Below are 17989 nucleotides of genomic sequence, written 5' to 3' on the forward strand. Positions count from 1 at the left end.
TAGAAGTGAGGTCATCATTCCCACCCCTGTGCCTATAGTGTTTGGGGGTGGAATTGCCCCCCAAATTACGCCCATGCTGTACAGTTAAAAGAAGGGGGCAGCTGGTGGGAAAATTGTGGTGCAGCCAGGACCCGCATGCCCCTAACCCTTCATTCCGACACCTATGATATAATCTCACATACAATCATCCTGATTGCTACTATAGCTACATCATTGTTCTCATTTGTTAATGATCTTATGATTAATTATAAGAGAAATGAATGCAGATGAGTGGAAATTGGATGGAGAGCTACAGGACTGTAGAATCTAGCAAAAGAGATGGTTACATATATGGTTAGAGACGAAAGCAAGGCTACATTAATATAAGAGAAGGGATATGAAGTCAATAAGTCAGAGTCAGCAGCAACAGAAATGTAGGTGCGCAAGATGCTAGAAGTGGTTTATATAAAGTGATATGTTTTCAGCTTGATTTTATGTTGTGTATCCATATTCCTCTGTGTTGCAGGCTCCATATGTTGAACAGAAACTTCCTCCCAGCAATGTGATGGAGCAGGTGGTGGACTATGCCCAGTTAAAGTGGCCTGTACTTTTCTCAAGATACTTTGAAGTGTCCAAGTTCTCAGGTAACCTTGATAAATTAGATAAGAAAAATGTCACCAGTGTAGAGTTTGCATTAATATTGATAATTTACGCTCAAAGTGAGTAGTAGTAGTACTATAAGAACATAAGAAATTTCAAACTAAGTCAGACCAATGGTCCACTGAGCTCAAGATCCTGTCAAATCTGGATTATGTAGAGGTGTAGGCCCTGATATTTGAAAAAAATGAGAGGTCAATATTCAACCAGTGGCGGTCAGCATTCTTTTAAAAGCTGATTGCCACTGACTACCAATCTCGGATACCCTAAAGATTCTTGGAGCCACCATTGATCGGCATCTAACACTTGAGAATCATGTGAAAAACACAACCAAAAAGATGTTTCACTCAATGTGGAAACTAAAAAGAATAAGACCATTTTTTCCAAGGATCGTCTTCCGCAATCTGGTACAATCATTGGTACTCAGTCATCTGGATTATTGTAACTCACTCTATGCCGGCTGTAAAGATCATATACTGAAAAAACTCCAAAGCCCAGAACACAGCGGCCAGACTAATATTCGGAAAACCAAAATATGAAAGTGCAAAGCCCCTATGAGAGAAACTGCACTGGCTCCCACTCAAAGAACGAATCACATTCAAAGTATGCACCCTCGTTCATAAAATTGTCCATGGAGATGCCCCAGCCTACATGTCAGACCTAACAGACCTGCCACCCAGGAATGCAAAAAAATCCTCTCGAACATTCCTTAATCTTCATTTCCCCAACTGCAAAGGTCTGAAATACAAATTAACACACGCCTCCACCTTCTCATACATGAGCACACAACTCTGGAACGCGCTACCACGCTATTTGAAGGCAACCTATGAACTGACTAACTTCCGTAAACTACTAAAGGCTCATCTCTTTGAAAAGATATACCACAAAGAATAAAATATGTAATATCTCCAAATACACATACAAACATTGTAACACGTCCATTATTTTACAATGTCTCTATTACACCAGTATATTCTATTCCTAATGTCTGATAATGTCTTCTGTAATACTACTATCTCATATTCCTATTGTCTGCCAATGTCTTCTGTAATGCCACTATCTTGTACTTCATGACCATGTAACCCAAAATCCTTCTGTAAAACCAAATGTATCTTTTGCTATTTCCATTATCCATGATATATTGTAAGCCACATTGAGCCTGCAAAGAGGTGGGAAAACGTGGGATACAAATACAATAAATAAACTGACTAAAGTACACATAGATGTTCAGTGCTGGGCCCTATCTGGGTCATCTGTTTCCAAGTTTATTCCAGTCTTGCTATCCCGCAAGTCAAATAAAATATGTCTGTGGCTTACAATTCTAAAAAGATGAAAGAGAAAAATAGTCAAAATGGAGAGAATAGAGGGGAAAAGAGTGTAGGGAGGGAGAAACAGAACTACAATTAATGATAAGAAAGATAGGGTATCAGCAGGAATAGGGTAAGGATGGATATGTCTGAGCTGGTTTGCAGGCTCATCACCTAGGCAATCTATGTAAGTATAAATACATCCTCAAAGAGGAATGTTTTAGGTCTGTTTTGAATTTTCCTAGCGAGGTCTATGATCTGAGGTAAAAGGACATAGTATTCCATAAAGTGGGACCAGCAACAGAAAAAATAGAGTCTCATGTAATGTGTAATATCAAGTCTAATATGACGGAAGGATGGCATAGCCAAAAGGTGTTGTTGGGATGAATGATTTGCTCAAGAAGGGGCATATAGAGTCAAAGATTATGCAGGTTTGTCCAATATTCAGTGCCATACCTGCATAGCTAAGTGGACAAAGTTAGGACTGCTATTTATGTGGTCCAACTTGCCCATATAGCTATGCGGGCATTGCACAGACTCTGCCCCCAGACTACCCCAGCACAAACCAGGGGTGCTTCAGCAGACAGAGGGGATATTCAGCATCACTGTCTGGTTAAGCACTGCTAAATATCTCTTCCTGATTCACTCAGGGTGATTTAACAAGACAGGAATAGTCTAGCAGAATTCCAGGAAAGGAAATTACCAGGTAAGAACTAATTTTGCTTTTATCTTAGCTAGCCCTTTAGTTTTGTTTCACTAGATCTGTAGGAGTCATTTCTGTTTTTCTTTTATTAAGAAGAGGCTTTTAGCAGACAGCAGGTGGTAGCTACATGATTCAGTACAATTTATCTGCTCCTTTCCTTCCTAAGTAACTGGTTTGTTCAACAGAGGCTTGATTATATATTTCAACAACTCCTGGTTCAGTTACTTGGACCTTATTTGCAGTAAGTTAAGTTACCCATGTGCAACAGTTTACTTTTGATTCTCTCCTCCCCACCCCACCCCTCCCAATATTATTCCCAAAGCAAAAAAGAAATATTAGCATAGGGAATTACTACTACTACTACTTGACATTTCTAAAGCGCTACTAGGGTTACGCAGTGCTCAGTGGCGTAGCTAGGTGGGGCGCAGGGGGAGCGGTCGCTCCCCTAAACAGATATTTTGAAAAATGGTGCCTACGCGCCAGATGGAAAATCTCCCGCACGAGTCATCTGTTCTCTTGTCTCTTCTCCTGCCCGCTCTCTCCCGTCCGTAGTCGTTTTTACTTCCCTGAAGCCTTTTCCTTCCTGCTGCACCGGCGATTCTCAGTCAGCTGTTTGCCAGCGTTGGGGCTTCTCAGACGCGTCCCACCTCTGCGGAAAACAGGACCTTGCTTAGAGTAGGCGGGGACGCGTCTGAGGAGAAGCCCCGAGGCTGGCAAACAGCTGACTGAGAATCGCTGGTGCAGCGGGAGGGAAAAGGCTTCAGGGAAGTAAAAATAACTATGCAGACAGGAGAGAGCTGGCTGAAGAGAGGGAGATAGGGGGTGGAGAAGTTAGAAAAAGCTTAATAGCAGTGGAAGTGAGCCATCTAGTCCACTGTAAACATGGAACCCAGTTTGGTTTGTTTACACTCCCCCGCTCAGCCTTCACTGCTGTTCACAAAGGTATGAGCAGCTGTGTATCCATGTTGTCGTTCTTTATTGTTGGTCCATGTCTGTAACAAGTCTAAAGTTGTTTTAGTTGGATAGGCAGTGCCTTAAAAGCACTAAAACAGCTTCAAAAATTATAGTAGCTGGTAGAAATTGCAATTATAAACTGTATAGTTTGATTTTTCTTCACTGTGCTTCTATGCAATACAGATATCCAGATTTCAGTGAGGATATTCTGTTTTCTGATGGGTTCATTATCTTAACTGTTGTTGTACTCTGCCATGGTAAGATAGAATATATTGAAATTAAATGGAGGTAGAATTAAACTTTCCTTTCATTGGGGCACATGAAATCACATTTTCATCTATTTTGTAGTTTACCTTTTAGGTACAGAAATGGATTATTCTGTTTTGTTTCAACCAAATTCATGTTTAATGCAGAGTATAAATGTAATAAATAGAGAGAAACTCTGAATGTTGACCACCTGATTCTCATAACATGATGTCTGTTTTAGTGTCCTTGACCAGGAGAAAAAAATCTCTGCACAAATATAACACGTGCTAGAGTGTCCCTATAACCAGCCCCTCCAAATGAAACACTGGGGAGCGCTGAAAGAGACAGGGAAAAAGGTTAACATGGGGAGAGAGAAGGATATAGTAAATGCTGGACAGGGATGGAGAAGGACACAGAGTCAATACTGGACAGGGAGAGGGGTAGGGGCATTGAAACACAAAGAGGCAGTGCTGGAGAAAGAAGAAATGGGGACACAGGGGCACTTCTGAAAAGGGAGGAGATAGGTGCTCTACTGAAAAGGAGGGGGATAGGGACACGGGGGCACTACTGGAAAGGGGGAAGGAGATAGGGACACAGGGCACTACTGGAAAGGGGAGGTAATAGGGACGAGAAGGCACTACTGGAAAGGGGGAGGAGGTAGGGTCACAGAGTAGAAAACAGTAGAAAAAGGTATTTTATTTTCAATTTGATATTAGGAATATGACAGTATTTGAAAATGCACATCTCCGATACCTTCAAATTAGCAACCCTGCAGGGGTCTGAGTGCATTTTCTTAATTCAGTATTCTACTATTTATAGAGTCTGGCTTCCTTGGGCAGAGAGGAGGGGGTTCTCAATTTCAATTTTTGTTGCTGGTGGTGGTTTCTTTTGTTTTGGGTTTTTTTTTTTGTTTGTTTTTGTGGCTCCCTATTCTGTATTAGATTGGAATATTGTCACAATTTGGGTTTCTGCCTGGTGCTTGTGACCAGGGCCGTGCCGATGCGGTAAGCGGGGTAAGCGCCGCAGGGGGGCACCCACCTCTGGAGGGCGCCGCCGCAGTGCTTACCCTCGCCCCGCGCCGCCACAGTGCTTACCCTCGCCCCGCGCCGCCGAGGACTTTAAATCTTTTACCTCGGTCGCAGCAGCGTCACAGCAGCGTCAGTGAAAGCACTGCCGACGTCTCCCTTCCCTTGCACTCATTGGTTCCCTCAGTGTCCCGCCTTCTTCTGACGTCAGAAGAAGGCGGACACTGAGGGAACCAAGAGCGCGAAGGGAAGGGAGACGTCGGCAGCGCTCTGCTTTCACTGACGCTGCTGCGACCGGAAGTAAAAGATTTAAAGGCCTTCTGTGCTATGTGCCATTTGTTTTTTATTGGACGTATTTCACAAGGGAGACCGTTTTGCGCCAGGTTGCATGGCTGTGTACCAAAATTATGTCTAGCACACGATAAATTGGCTTACGTTTTTGAAAAAGGTTAGACTAAGGATTTTTTTTTTCACGTAGAGGTGGGGTGGCAGCCTTAGCATTCTAAATGGTGTGTGTGATAGAGTGTCAATGACATTTGTCTGTGTATTATGATCTGGACGAGACAAGGTGCTGGGAGAATTCTGTGGATCTTTTTTTTAATTGGTGCATACAAATTTTAAATGATAAGAGGGCGCGGAGGGAAGAGCAGAGAGGAATGGATGGGAGGACAGAGAGACAGGCATGGATGGGAGGGCAGCAGGGCCCAGGGAGAGGACAAATTGATGGAGGAGGGAAGGGCAGAGAGGGACAAGGATGGACATGGGGGCCCAGAGAGAGGACAAATTGCTGGAAATGGAGGGGAGGGGAGAGAGGAGGATTGCTGGCTATGGATGGAGGAGGGAAGGGCAGAGAGGGACATGGATGGGAGGGCAGGGCCCAGGGACAGGACAAATTGCTGGAAATGGAGGGGAGGGGAGAGAGGAGGATTGCTGGCTATGGATGGAGGAGGGAAGGGCAGAGAGGGACAAGGATGGACATGGATGGGAGGACAGGGCCCAGGGAGAGGACAAATTGCTGGAAGGGGAGGGGAGAGAGGAGGATTGCTGGCTATGGATGGAGGAGGGAAGGGCAGAGAGAGACAAGGATGGACATGGGGTCCAGGGAGAGGACAAATTGCTGGAAATGGAGGGGAGGGGAGAGTGGAGGATTGCTGGCTATGGATGGAGGAGGGAAGGGCAGAGAGGGACAAGGATGGATGTGGATGGGAGGACAGGACCCAGGGAGAGAGAAGAAATTGCTGGAAATGGATATAGAGCAAGAAATGAAGAAGAAAGGAGGAAAGTAAAGAAATAAATGGAAAGGAAGCCCTAGCAGAATCCTTCACCTCAGGCACACATGCAGAACATGGACAGATCCTCATCAATACAACATAAGAGTAGTCATGCTGGGTCAAACCAATGGTCCATCTAGCCGAGTATCCTGTTTCTAACAGTGGCCAACCCAGGTCACAAGCAGGGCCGTGCCTAGGGTCTCTGGCGCCCCCCTGCAGACTATCAGTTGGCGCCCCCCCCCCCCCCCCCATGAAAATAATCGCTCACCACTTGCCACACTGAAAGGAATTGTCAGCAATATTCTTAGAAACAAATTGCTATACATTGCAAAATAAGATAGCAGATGTAAATTCTCAAAGTGGACATATTCCAAACGCTAAAATGAAAATAAAATGATTTTTTCTACCTTTGTTGGAGTTAAGAGGACAGATAGCAGCAGGCTCAGATACTGGGCCAGCATGATCGGAAAAAGAAAGTCACCAGACAACAAAGGTAGAAAAAATCATTTTATTTTCATTTTAGCGTTTGGAATATGTCCACTTTGAGAATTTACATCTGCTATCTTATTTTGCAATGTATAGCAATTTGTTTCTAAGAATATTGCTGACAATTCCTTTCAGTGTGGCAAGTGGTGAGCGATTATTTTCATGGGGGGGGGGGGTGCCAACTGATAGTCTGCAGGGGGGGCGCCAGAGACCCTAGGCACGGCCCTGCTTGTGACCTGGGTTGGCCACTGTTAGAAACAGGATACTCGGCTAGATGGACCATTGGTTTGACCCAGCATGACTACTCTTATGTTGTATTGATGAGGATCTGTCCATGTTCTGCATGTGTGCCTGAGGTGAAGGATTCTGCTAGCACGTAGCATCTGTGTAGGAATGTGTAACAGTGCAGCTTGTTCCAGTTTCCCAATAGTAGGTTAATTGGTGCTCTAGAGCCCAGTGTAATATATATAGCACTGTCTGTTCAAAGGTGGGTTAGGGCTGTTATGGTGTGGCAAGTTTTGTGTTCTAGAGCAGTGTTTCCCAAGTTGGTCCTGGAGTACCCCCTTGCCAGTAAGGATTTCAGGATATCCACAGTAAATATGCATGACATTGATTTGTATATATTGCCTCCATTACATGCAAATCTTTTTCATGCAGATTCATTGTGGATAACCTGAATGGCAAGGGGGTACTCCAGGACCAACAGGGAAACATTTCTCTAGGTCCCACTGTAATATTTATAGCACTGTCTTTTTGTAGGTGGATTAGGGCTGTTATGGTGTTTTCAGTATAGGTTTTGGGTGTCTTTTTGAAGGGGTTTGTGTTATTTCACAAAATGTCTAGCCCTATTTGAAAGCAGGCTCTGGGGCAAGGGCCCTTGTCACCTAAAATAAAAATGTTCAGGACTAGTGTTCTTCACATCCTGTAGAATCAACACACAAACGCCCGTCTGATTTAAACAAGGCGTCTAGCAGTGGAAGGAATGTGTGTACTATTCCTAAGGTGATGGTCACGATTTGAATATTTTTACTTTGTAGTTAAGAAGACAAGTTACCTGCTCTGGCCAGTCCAGGGATCTCTTCTGCGTCCTGCCTCTTGATGTAACTTGCTGTTTCCTTGTAGGCAGGACGCAACAGAGACAGCCTGTATTAATCAGTGCCCGCTACAGCCCCTGAGCAACAACACAGACACTGCTGTGTAACTGACACCAACCGGTACCTATTTTATGAAAGTCTGCTCCCCCTGAGATCAAAACCTGGCTACGCCTCTGGCAGCGCTGTACAATTTAACATAGAAGGACAGTCCCTGCTCAAAGGAGCTTACAATTAGTATATAAAATCATTGTTGGGCAGTGGGCATGCAAAGCACATGCAAATCGATGATTAAGAAATTGTTCCCAGTTTAAATCTAGCACAGTTTTTCACTTTTTCTGGTGCTGATGGCATAAAGATACAGTTAGGAGCAAAAGGGTCATCTGAGGTGGTGTGATCCTTCGCTTCAGATGACTTAAGAACCCTGCTGGGCCAAGTGAGCTCCTTCCCCTCCCCCCTAACCCCTAAAATCTAATTGGTGGTCTAATTGAACATACACACAAACACACACCTGGAGACTCTCTAACCTCTCTCCATGACCCACAATAAATAATCCCTAGTGATTCTAGTGGACTCCTTTCAATACCTGAACCCCAAAAAACTAATCCTTGGCGGACCTACTCGATATGCTCTTGGACAGCCTCTAACTCCCCCCCCCCCCCCCCCCCCCACCAACCCCACCACCACCTCCTCAACTTCCCTGTGATACTGTGAGTGAAGGTTGAGGGTGGGCCTTCACATAACACAGCCATTAAATAAGTACTTTATTAACTTAAATCTGAGGCCTGTTACTTCACAGGCCTAGGAACAAAAGGTAAAGTCTCTTATCTTCAGAGGGGAAAAGTCCTAGCATGGGGTCTAAGGCTAACAGGGCCCAAAACCCAGTCTATAGTCTGTGACTACCATGCCCCAAACACAGTTTAGTCTTCAAATAAAAAATTGGCTTACCTCAGCCAAGTCACAGCAGCTAGAAGTATTCAGTAACCTCATATGTTGGGGCTTTGGTTCTTCCTTCCCTGTGCCTCGTTATCTCCACTGGTTTCAGCTCCACCCCTCCCAACTCACTTCCTCCCTGGGCAGGGCTAAAGGACAATACCTGATGAATCATTCTTAAGGGTGAGGGGCAGTGTTCTATATGCACCTTCATACCCCCGAAAAATAATCCCTGCTGGTCCTAGTGGAGCCTTCCCAAACCTGGCTCCCCCTCCAAACTCTATCCACACCCACCTTCCTCCAAATATTAGAAGATTGGAGGAATGCCCACTCGCTCCTACCTCCAGGAGCACCAAAAATTATGATGCCTGAACTCTAGTGGTGCATCAAGAATTGCCGGATACCACGGGTCCACTGAGCCACCAGGTATATTTTGTGAGGTAGAGGCAAGGGACGTGGATCTTGGGTTCTGACAGGCTGTTTCTTTACTACTGTCTCCTTCCTGATAGTTCATGAGCTAGTCTCCACTCTCGCTCTGACATGAAAGGAAATGATATTTTAGTTTCAGTGACGCAAAGGTTTGCATATTACCACAGTGGTGTGTGCTATTCCTTCTGACAAGACACACTTTTTTAACGCTGAAGTAATTTACAAGCCGTTAATTTACTGCATCGGGAGTAAAAGGTTAGAACACTGTAGGCTGAACCTTGGTGCACTGAAGCCATAATAGAGCATACTTGTGCTTTCACGCTGTTCTAAATCTAGCTGACCAAATATTAGCCAAAAATGTTGCTGGTTAAGATCAGCTGAAAACTCTGGTAAAAGTAGGGGGCTTGTTTGCTCATCAGATCTTTGAAAATTGACTCCTTTCCATCTATCCTATTGTAACAGGACCCTCAGCTGAGTAAATCAGGAGACAAGAGGTAACTGGTTCCAGCAAGACAGCTTTATTGCTAGCAATGTACAGCACTGAGTTCCGTCTCAGAATACTGTATGTCAGAAACCAGCTGACACTTACATTTATACCTCCCCTCTGGGCCTGCGCATTAGGCCCCTTATACATCACAGTTGTCATGCGCAGTAAACGTTTGTAGTTCTTGTAGTTCTTACAGTACATACACACGTCATAACACTGAAATGATACTGGCAGGGAAAACGAAACTTATCTCCCCGTTCTAGCACACACACATAATCACACAATGCTTCTTTCACAGAGTTGATAAGGCTCAATGGAGCTTAAGGCTCAGAGATGCAGGGTGGGGGTGGCTACACTCCCAGATTATCTTTTATTCATGTAGCGACTATGTGCAGACTGATTTTGTGTGCAAGCCTTGGCTACTAAATGTTACAAGCGATTATCTACTGCCCTGCGTCCTGTCTCAAACAGTTATTCCAGCATCTTTGGTATATTGCAAGCAGAAGCTGACAGTTTGTAGTTAAGGCACAGTGCAAGAGAATATAAAAGTTCTATAAAAGCTTTGGTTTGAACTGTAGTATAAAGAAGCCAAAGTCCCTGATTAAATATGCACAGGGCTTGAGGTAGTCCCATCAGTCCTGATCCGGCACCGATGCAGGCCAGATCCAGCCGTCACTCCTACAATTCCCCCCTTTTGATACTTGAAATCCGCTGCGGTGGAAAGTATCAACTTCAAGAGTACTGAAAAAGAAGAGAGACAAGGAGAGTTAGCATGAGGAGGCAAGAAGAGGACCCTAGGCCCTTGCGCAGCTGTTGGTTGCTTCGCCAGGGTTGAGACGGAGGGTCCCTAGGGGAGCCCCCCCCCTTTGTAGCCGGACTTTTGCTGTGACAAGGGAGTTGGTCCTTAGGTCTCCTCGGAGGAAGAAATATCTGCCTCATCCAAGTCAGTTACCGAGATGGGGGAGTACATCTGTAGGGCCATGATATGAGCAGCAGCACGGCGGTCAGCAATGGTCTCCATGGTGGAGCGAAGACATCTGAAAATGAAAGGAAGAGATAAGGGAATTAGTAAACAAGACAAAAAGAAGAGGCCCACCATGACAAGGATGCCCTTTAGTCCTCCTAAACTGGGCAACCAAGTCGGTAAGGGAGGACGTCCAGTCCCAAGCGCTGTTCCAAGTTTGTACAGGGACATGGGCCAATTTGACCATACGGTCGGTGATCTCTTTGATGACCTGACTTTGATCGTCTATCTGCAGGCAGCAGTTTACTGAGGTTGAACTTCCTGCAACCCCCCCCCCCCCCCCCCTCTTGTGCCAGCAGGTAATCAAGAGCTAGGCGGTTCTGGTAAACCGCAGTAATCAGTTTAGTGTTTTGTTTAGCCAAGATGTTGAGTGCCATTGCAGAGTCATTCATGAGCATTTTGAGCACTGCTTGCAAACGAATGATATGGTTCAGCATATAGATGGGGGTATGGTATCCATATGTTCCATCTTCAGCCCAGGTGGCTGGCCCGTAGTAATGGACGATGCATTCCGGCGGCCATTCGGTGTCCTTCCAATCGCCTATCTGGACTTTGGTTCCTCGTGCAACCCGCTTCTTCCGACTCCGATACCCCTGTTCGACATAGAGAGGGATGCCTAACGTTTCACCCACCCGAAGGGGTAGGAGGAAGAAGCTGGGTCGTACTGTGCCCAGAAGGCAGGTACCAAACCAGCGGGCAGGGAGCTGTTCGTAGGCCCTGCGACCGCATATATAATAGTACCCTCCTGGGGCTATCCACCGAATGGAGGTATTACCCCCACGTGTCCAGGTATTGTTCAGAGTAGGTACAGTCCATAAGGGTGTCGGCATAGACTGGTTATCTGTGTGCCACCAGGTGGTTGAGCTGCCGTTGTATAGGATAACTCCCGTGCAGGCCGAGTCGCCAACCGGGACGGAGTATCGTTTACTGGGAGCCCGACTGGCACACAGAGTACCAATGATATTCGTTCTCAATGCCCACTCATATGGACGGGGTCGGTGAGGAAAGGTGATGTTGATGAAATTTAGGGCATCCCACATGTGCTGGGTAATCTCCTTAGCTTCCCACGGCCACTGCTCCCCCATATCCGTGCCGCCACAGACAAAACAGTTAGTAATCCCGAGGGAGAGGGCTATGTTCTCGGCTAGGTTCAGGAACATGTTCCGAGCTTCGGGTGAAACAGGAACTGGGTAGCCACGTGCTCAGCGCGGGCAATCTCATCATAAACTTCCTGGAATCCCACGATCATAGTCTGGTAATGCGTGGGAGGCTTAGCATCGAGGCTCTGGCATATGGTGATGTAAGTAAGCGGATCCATTCCGGCCCCATCGATGGCGAGGGCCCAGGTTTCTCTCCAGGGGACCCCATGTTCTCTGATAGGCCAGTCCAAGAGGACAGTGTTGCCGGGACCTCTGCGAAATTCACCCAGACCAGTACACCCGGGGTATCCGCCCCCTGTATAAGCGCACACGCTTTCCCATCCTGAGGTCCGGGTGTCCGCTGCACAGGGTAGCCAAGACCAAGGAGAACCATATCTTCCATCTAGAGTAAGGGGGCAAACATACTTGTGATCATTTGCATAGGCCTTGCGCCAAGCTTTCCTTCCACACTTGTGGGACAAGGGGTGTTTGTCCATAGCAACACAGACATCAAAGATAAGGGTGGCCACGGTTTGAGCACCTCCTGCAAGAACGAGGGTAGAGTTTACGTAATACAAGATGCCGTCTCCCTGGACTCCCATAGACATGACATACTGGGGCAACCCCACACTAAGGGTGACATTGTAATATCTTGGCTTGACCGGGCTGTGGCAGATAGTGAGGTTTTTCTGGAGGCACCGGTGAAGTTGCATAGGGCCATCCGGTGTGGTGATAACGCAGGAAGCGATGGGGTTACAGCCCTTCTCCGGGGGAAGGGACTGGTGGTTGAGCGTGGTGGTAAGGTTATATCCTTCAGCCGTTCGGTGACGCACCAGCCGCAGACACTCGTAACAATTCGAGCTAAGGGGAGTCATCTCCACCGGGACTGGGCAGGAGTTGAGAACGAGGAGCAGGCTGAGCATCATGGTTGGGAGACGAGGTATCCAAGTTGCTGCAGCAAGAAGAGGACGAGGCTGAGGATGACTGCTCCAATAAATAGTGAGCGTAGAACACAGAATGTCCAGGGGCTGAGCTGTTGGCTAGGCATGGAAGTAGTTCACCGCCTCTTCAGGGTTAGCCGTAGCGGAGCATCTGGGTGGCTATGGGCTGTCCACTTCCCGGGTGGGCTGTCGGTTTTTGCAGCCGGCTTCAGTCTGGTCCAGTGTATCCAAGCTGGACTGCCTGCAATTTTAACAGCAGTCGGGGTGGTTAAGAGGACAAGGAATGGCCCCTTCCACTTGGGCTTCATGCAATCAGACTCGTCCCATTCTTTCACCCACACTTCATCTCCCACCCGAAACTGGTGTGTAGGGCTAGTAAGGACTAAGGGGCCTACACTCTCAGTGTACTGTTGGATGTCCTGCACTACATCGCGTAAGGCCTTCAGCTGTTTTACTAGGGAACTCTCACCCTGTATCTGCAAGGAGTCGGGAAAGGAAGGCAGAGGTGTTGGCCTGGCATACATCATTTCATAAGGGGTGAGACCAGTAGCTTTGGGCGTGCACCTAAGATGCAGCAATGCTAGTGGGAGCAAGTCGGGCCATTTGGCTTTGGCTTCCTGGCATAGTTTAGCTAGCTGGTTCTTCAGGGATCGGTTGGCTCTCTCCACTGCCCCACTGCTCTGGGGTCTCCAGGCGCAATGCAGCTTCCAATTGAGGCCCAATCTAGTACTGAGTTGCTGGGTCACCTCACTGTCAAATGCAGGCCTGTTATCAGAGTTGATCTGTTTGGGGAGGCCGTATCTCGGCAGGATGTGGTGAATAAGTAAGGAAGTAACTTCTTTAGCCATCTCCGTCCTGGTGGGTATGGCTTCAATCCATCCGGTGTACGTACACACTGCCACAAGGATAGCTTTGTAGCCCCGGGCCGGGGGCATGTGCGTGAAGTCAACTTGACAGACTTGAAATGGGCTGGTGCCTCGGAGGATGTTACCGGGAGCAGGACCTGGTCCTGTCCGCGGGTTGTTCCGGGCACAAGTTGTGCACCTACTGGAAGCATTCTTGGTCCAGAGGGATAGTTTGTTGATGTAGTAGGTCTTCTCGAGCAGGCGTCCCAAGGCGTCTCTGCCCAGGTGGGTGCGGTTGTGGGCTTCCCTGACCACTGTCCAGGCCAGGGCTTCGGGTATCCATATTCGGCCATCCTGTAGTAACCACCACCCATTGCGCGATTCCAGGCCCTCCTGCCGGGCCCATTCGGTTTTTTGTGGGGCATAGATGGGGACCTCTGTGGGGAGATGGACAAAAAGCACGGGGTCAGAGGAATGAGGGAGTTGACTCGCCTTTTTGGCTGCATCATCCACCCGCTGATTTCCCCGGGCAATGGAGTCCGTCCGGCCTGTATGAGCCCTGCAGTGCATCACAGCTACCTTCTTTGGCTTCCATACAGCCTCGAGTAGTTGGCAGATCTCAGTGGCGTTTGCGAGTCCTTTTCCCTCAGCTGTTAAGAATCCTCTTTCTTTGTACAAGGCCCCGTGTACCTGGAGGGTGAGGAAAGCATATTTGGAATCAGTATAAATGTTCACAATTTTCCCTTCTGCCCATAGGAGGGCCCTGGTGAGGGCGATCAATTCGGCTTTCTGGGCTGATGTTCCGGGTGGCAAGGCCATTGCTTCGATCACATGATCCTCGGATACGATGGCATAGCCAGCTCTCCGAATTCTCTCGATCACTTGGCTACTTCCGTCGGTGAACAAAGTGATTCCCCCCTGCCAGGGCTGGTCTTTAAGGTCGGGTCTACTAGAATGTACAGTGGCCATTACCTCTTCACAGTCATGGAGTGGTGGTTCCGGAGCCGGGAGAAGGGTAGCAGGGTTTAGGTTGGTGGTGTCCTGGATTCGCACCTCCGGATTCTTGCATAGGAGGGCTTGGTACTTGACTAGTCGGGAGTTAGTCATCCATCGGGGCCCATGGCTCTCGAGCAGGCCACGGATGGAATGGGGCGTTGTCACGAGGAGCGTCTGGCCAAAGGTGAGTTTGTTGGCCTAGTGTATTAACAGACATGCAGCCGCAATGCTTCGGAGACACCCCGGCCACCCTCGTGCCATGTTGTCCATGCCCTTAGAAAGGTATGCTACGGGTCGTTGCCAGGTGCCAACTGTTTGGGTGAGGACCCCAAGTGCCAAACCCCTCTTCTCGTCGACAAACAAGTGGAACGGTTTAGTCACATCTGGCAATCCGAGCGCTGGCGGGGCCACGAGGGCCTCTTTGAGGTCCGCGAGAGCCTTCAGTTCGTGTTTCTCCCACTGGAGGGTTTGGCCCTCGAGCTCAGGTCCCTTCAGCTTGGTGTATAAGTCCTGTGTCAAAACAGCGAAATTAATGATCCAGATCCGGCAATATCCAGCTGCTCCTAGTAGCGCAAGCAAATCTTTCTTATTTGCAGGAATGGGTTGGTTGCGGATAGCTTGGGTACGGGGTGTACCGAGCCTTCGGGTTCCTTCTCGAAGGCAAAATCCCAGATACTCGTCTTCGATCTCACATATCTGGGCTTTCTTTCGGCTGGCTCGGTACCCTTGGGCTTCCAGGGTTTTCAAGAGGTAGAGGGTAGCTTCTGCACACTCCGTGTACGTTTCCCGGGCCACCAGCAGGTCGTCTACATACTGGACGACAGGCCCGTACTCGCACTGGTAGGACTTCAGGTCTTGGGCAAGTTGATCTCCGAAGAGAGTGGGTGAGTTCTTGAACCCCTGAGGGAGCCGGGTCCACGTAAATTGCTGCTTGCTCCCGGTTTGTAAGTCTTCCCACGTGAAGGCAAACAACTGTTGACTATCAGCAGCAAGAGGGATGGAAAAGAAGGCGTCCTTCAGATCAATGACACTGTACCACTTGGTTTGGGCTGGCACTTGGGCTAGAATGGAATACAGGTTGGGTACGAGGGCCACTATGTTGGCCACCTGGTTGTTGACCTTCCTCAGGTCCTGGACTGGTCTGTACTCTGATGTCCCTGGCTTCTTGACGGGCAACAATGGGGTGTTCCAGGCAGATCTGGCCGGTTTAAGGACCCCTTGTTGAAGGAGTTTCTGTAGGTGCGTTTGCATACTATGTCGGGCTGCATAGGGGATGTGGTACTGTCGTTGGTTGACGATCTGGGCATTTGGTTTGAGTTCGACCCAGATGGGGATGGCGTTAACCGCCAATCCTCCGGGGTTCAATTCTGCCCACACGCCGGGCACTCCGGCCATGAGGGTTCTCCTCTGCTGTGCGAAAGGGGTATCCTGGCAATAGCGGCAGTCGTCGGGGCCTGCGATCAGGGGGGCTTGTAGTCTCCATTCTTCTCGGACAGGGCAGACAAGTGTTACTGGTCGGCCTTCGAACTGGGCTTCTACTTCTCCCGTAGCCTTGAATTTTAAGGTGGCTTGGAGCTTACACAGTAGGTCCCGGCCAATCAGGGGGACTGGACACTCGGGGATATGTATGAACTGGTGGGACACCATCATTCCTCCGACTTGGACGTGTCGTTCCTTGAGGAGCGGGGCTGTGAGGGACTTTCCTGAGGCTCCCACAATCGGTATGGTTTCTTTCGTGGGAGGGGCTTTGGCAGTGGTGATAACAGATCGTTGGGCCCCGGTATCTAATAGGGCCCTCATTTGTTGTGACCCCACCCGGATTTCCACCAGAGGGTCAGTGGGGACTCTGCCCTCCCGGTCACTTCATGCGGAGTAGCCCTGTGCCGCATCGATGGCCATCTGCCACTCCTGTTCTTCGATGTGTCCCCGGCCTCGGCCTCGTTGCCCCTGTCTGGGGCCTCTTGGGCGGTCGTCATCCACCGCCTCTCGGTTCTGGTCTCGTGGCTTCTCCGGGCATTCCGCCCACCAATGCCCTTTTTGTCAGCAGTTGGCGCAGTGGTTCCGTCCTATAGGGGACCTCGTTCCCCTACCCCTTCTGCCCCTTCCCCTGCCGCGTGGCCTTGACCCCAAGCGCTCCTCCAGCACAGCAGCAAGTACATCCGCATTTTCACGCATCCGTCTACTTGCCTCTTTTCGGGCCTCAGATTTCTGTTCCTGGTCGCGGTATCCGAACACGCGATCAGCTATAGCCTTCAGTTGGCTTATGCTCATCCCCTCAAATCCTTCGGTCTTCTGAAGTTTTTTCCGGATGTCTGGCGCCGACTAACTAACGAAACTCATAACCACTGTGGGGACATTGGATCCTCGGGATTTATTGGGCTGTGTCTTCTAAATGCTTCCATAAGGCGTTCTAGGAAATCCCCTGGGCTCTCATGTTTCTGCTGGACAATGTTGTAGATCTTTCCCATATTAGTTATTTTCTGTTTTCCCTTTTGCAAGGCCGTTAGATAGGCCTGCTGATATTGGCGGTTGCGGTTCTGACCATCCTCAGTCCGGTAATCCCAATCGGGGCGTGCGTTGGGCACCTCCCTTCTTATGAGATCTTCTATCTGCGCTTCGTCTGGGTGGGCTCTTCTGACTGCTTCCTCCATATTCTGTTGTAGCAGGCAGCGTTCTTCAGTGGTCAGGATGTGGGCACTCAACTGTCTGAGATCACCCCAGGTTGGGTTGTAGCTGTATATTATGCCCTCCACCAGTTCTACAAGTTGCTCAGGCTTTTGTTCGTAGGAAGGTCCATGCACTTTCCAGTTATACAGGTCAGCACTGGAGAAAGGAACGTGGGTGTAGACTGTTGATTCAATGGGCTGGCCTTCCGGGGTCGGAGTGTACATCGTTGATTGTCGGATTGGAAACAGGTCGGCGACATCCGCTCGTTGGCTTGGAGGGAGGGTACTTACCGGCTTGACTGGGGAAATTGAGTTACCGGTTTTGTAACCCTCTGACTTTTCCTGGAAGTTCCGGGGGCTGCGGGTTCAGTTTCGGAAGTTCCTTCAGCGTCTGACCCTGGGGCGGAGGCTCCGGCGGTACTCTGGCCCTCGGCCAAATTCGCGAGGTTGGGGTATATGGGACTGTAGGGAGGTGGTGCCGGGTCCTCCTCGTAGGCCTCTGCTGTACTGAGTATAGGGGCCTTCTGACCCTTTCCAGTATTTAGGGAGCCCTGGGCCTTATCTCGGCTATCCTTCGAGGGTCTTGGGAGGGTACTAGTGGTGCTGGGCGTGGCTACACTGGTAGGGGTGTTTCCTACGGCCTTCGTGACGGCCAGTGTAACTGGGGATTTAAAAGTCTTGGCTGTGGCCTGGGCTTTCAACTTGGTCATGACCCTTTCTCTGGCCTAATACCATAAGGGCGGCTTTTTCTACCTTACGCTGGGCCCAGGCCGGAGGGTTCCGGACCACGTTAAGCCACCCCTCCACATA

General features: G+C 48.8%; 1 protein-coding gene across 1 annotated transcript in view; it reads left to right on the plus strand.

Moving 5' to 3' along the window:
• The first annotated feature begins 526 nt into the window (after positions 1 to 526).
• Positions 527 to 17989, plus strand: part of LOC115478849 (unconventional myosin-VIIb-like) — an 84785-nt gene continuing 67322 nt past the window's right edge. Inside the window, exon 1 of the mRNA XM_030216480.1 lies at positions 527 to 623. Within this exon, the coding sequence (XP_030072340.1) occupies positions 545 to 623 (79 nt within the window). The 5' untranslated portion in view covers positions 527 to 544. The remainder of the gene's footprint in view (positions 624 to 17989) is intronic.

This window comes from Microcaecilia unicolor, chromosome 10, assembly GCF_901765095.1.
Source record: "Microcaecilia unicolor chromosome 10, aMicUni1.1, whole genome shotgun sequence".
Classification (NCBI taxonomy): domain Eukaryota; kingdom Metazoa; phylum Chordata; class Amphibia; order Gymnophiona; family Siphonopidae; genus Microcaecilia; species Microcaecilia unicolor.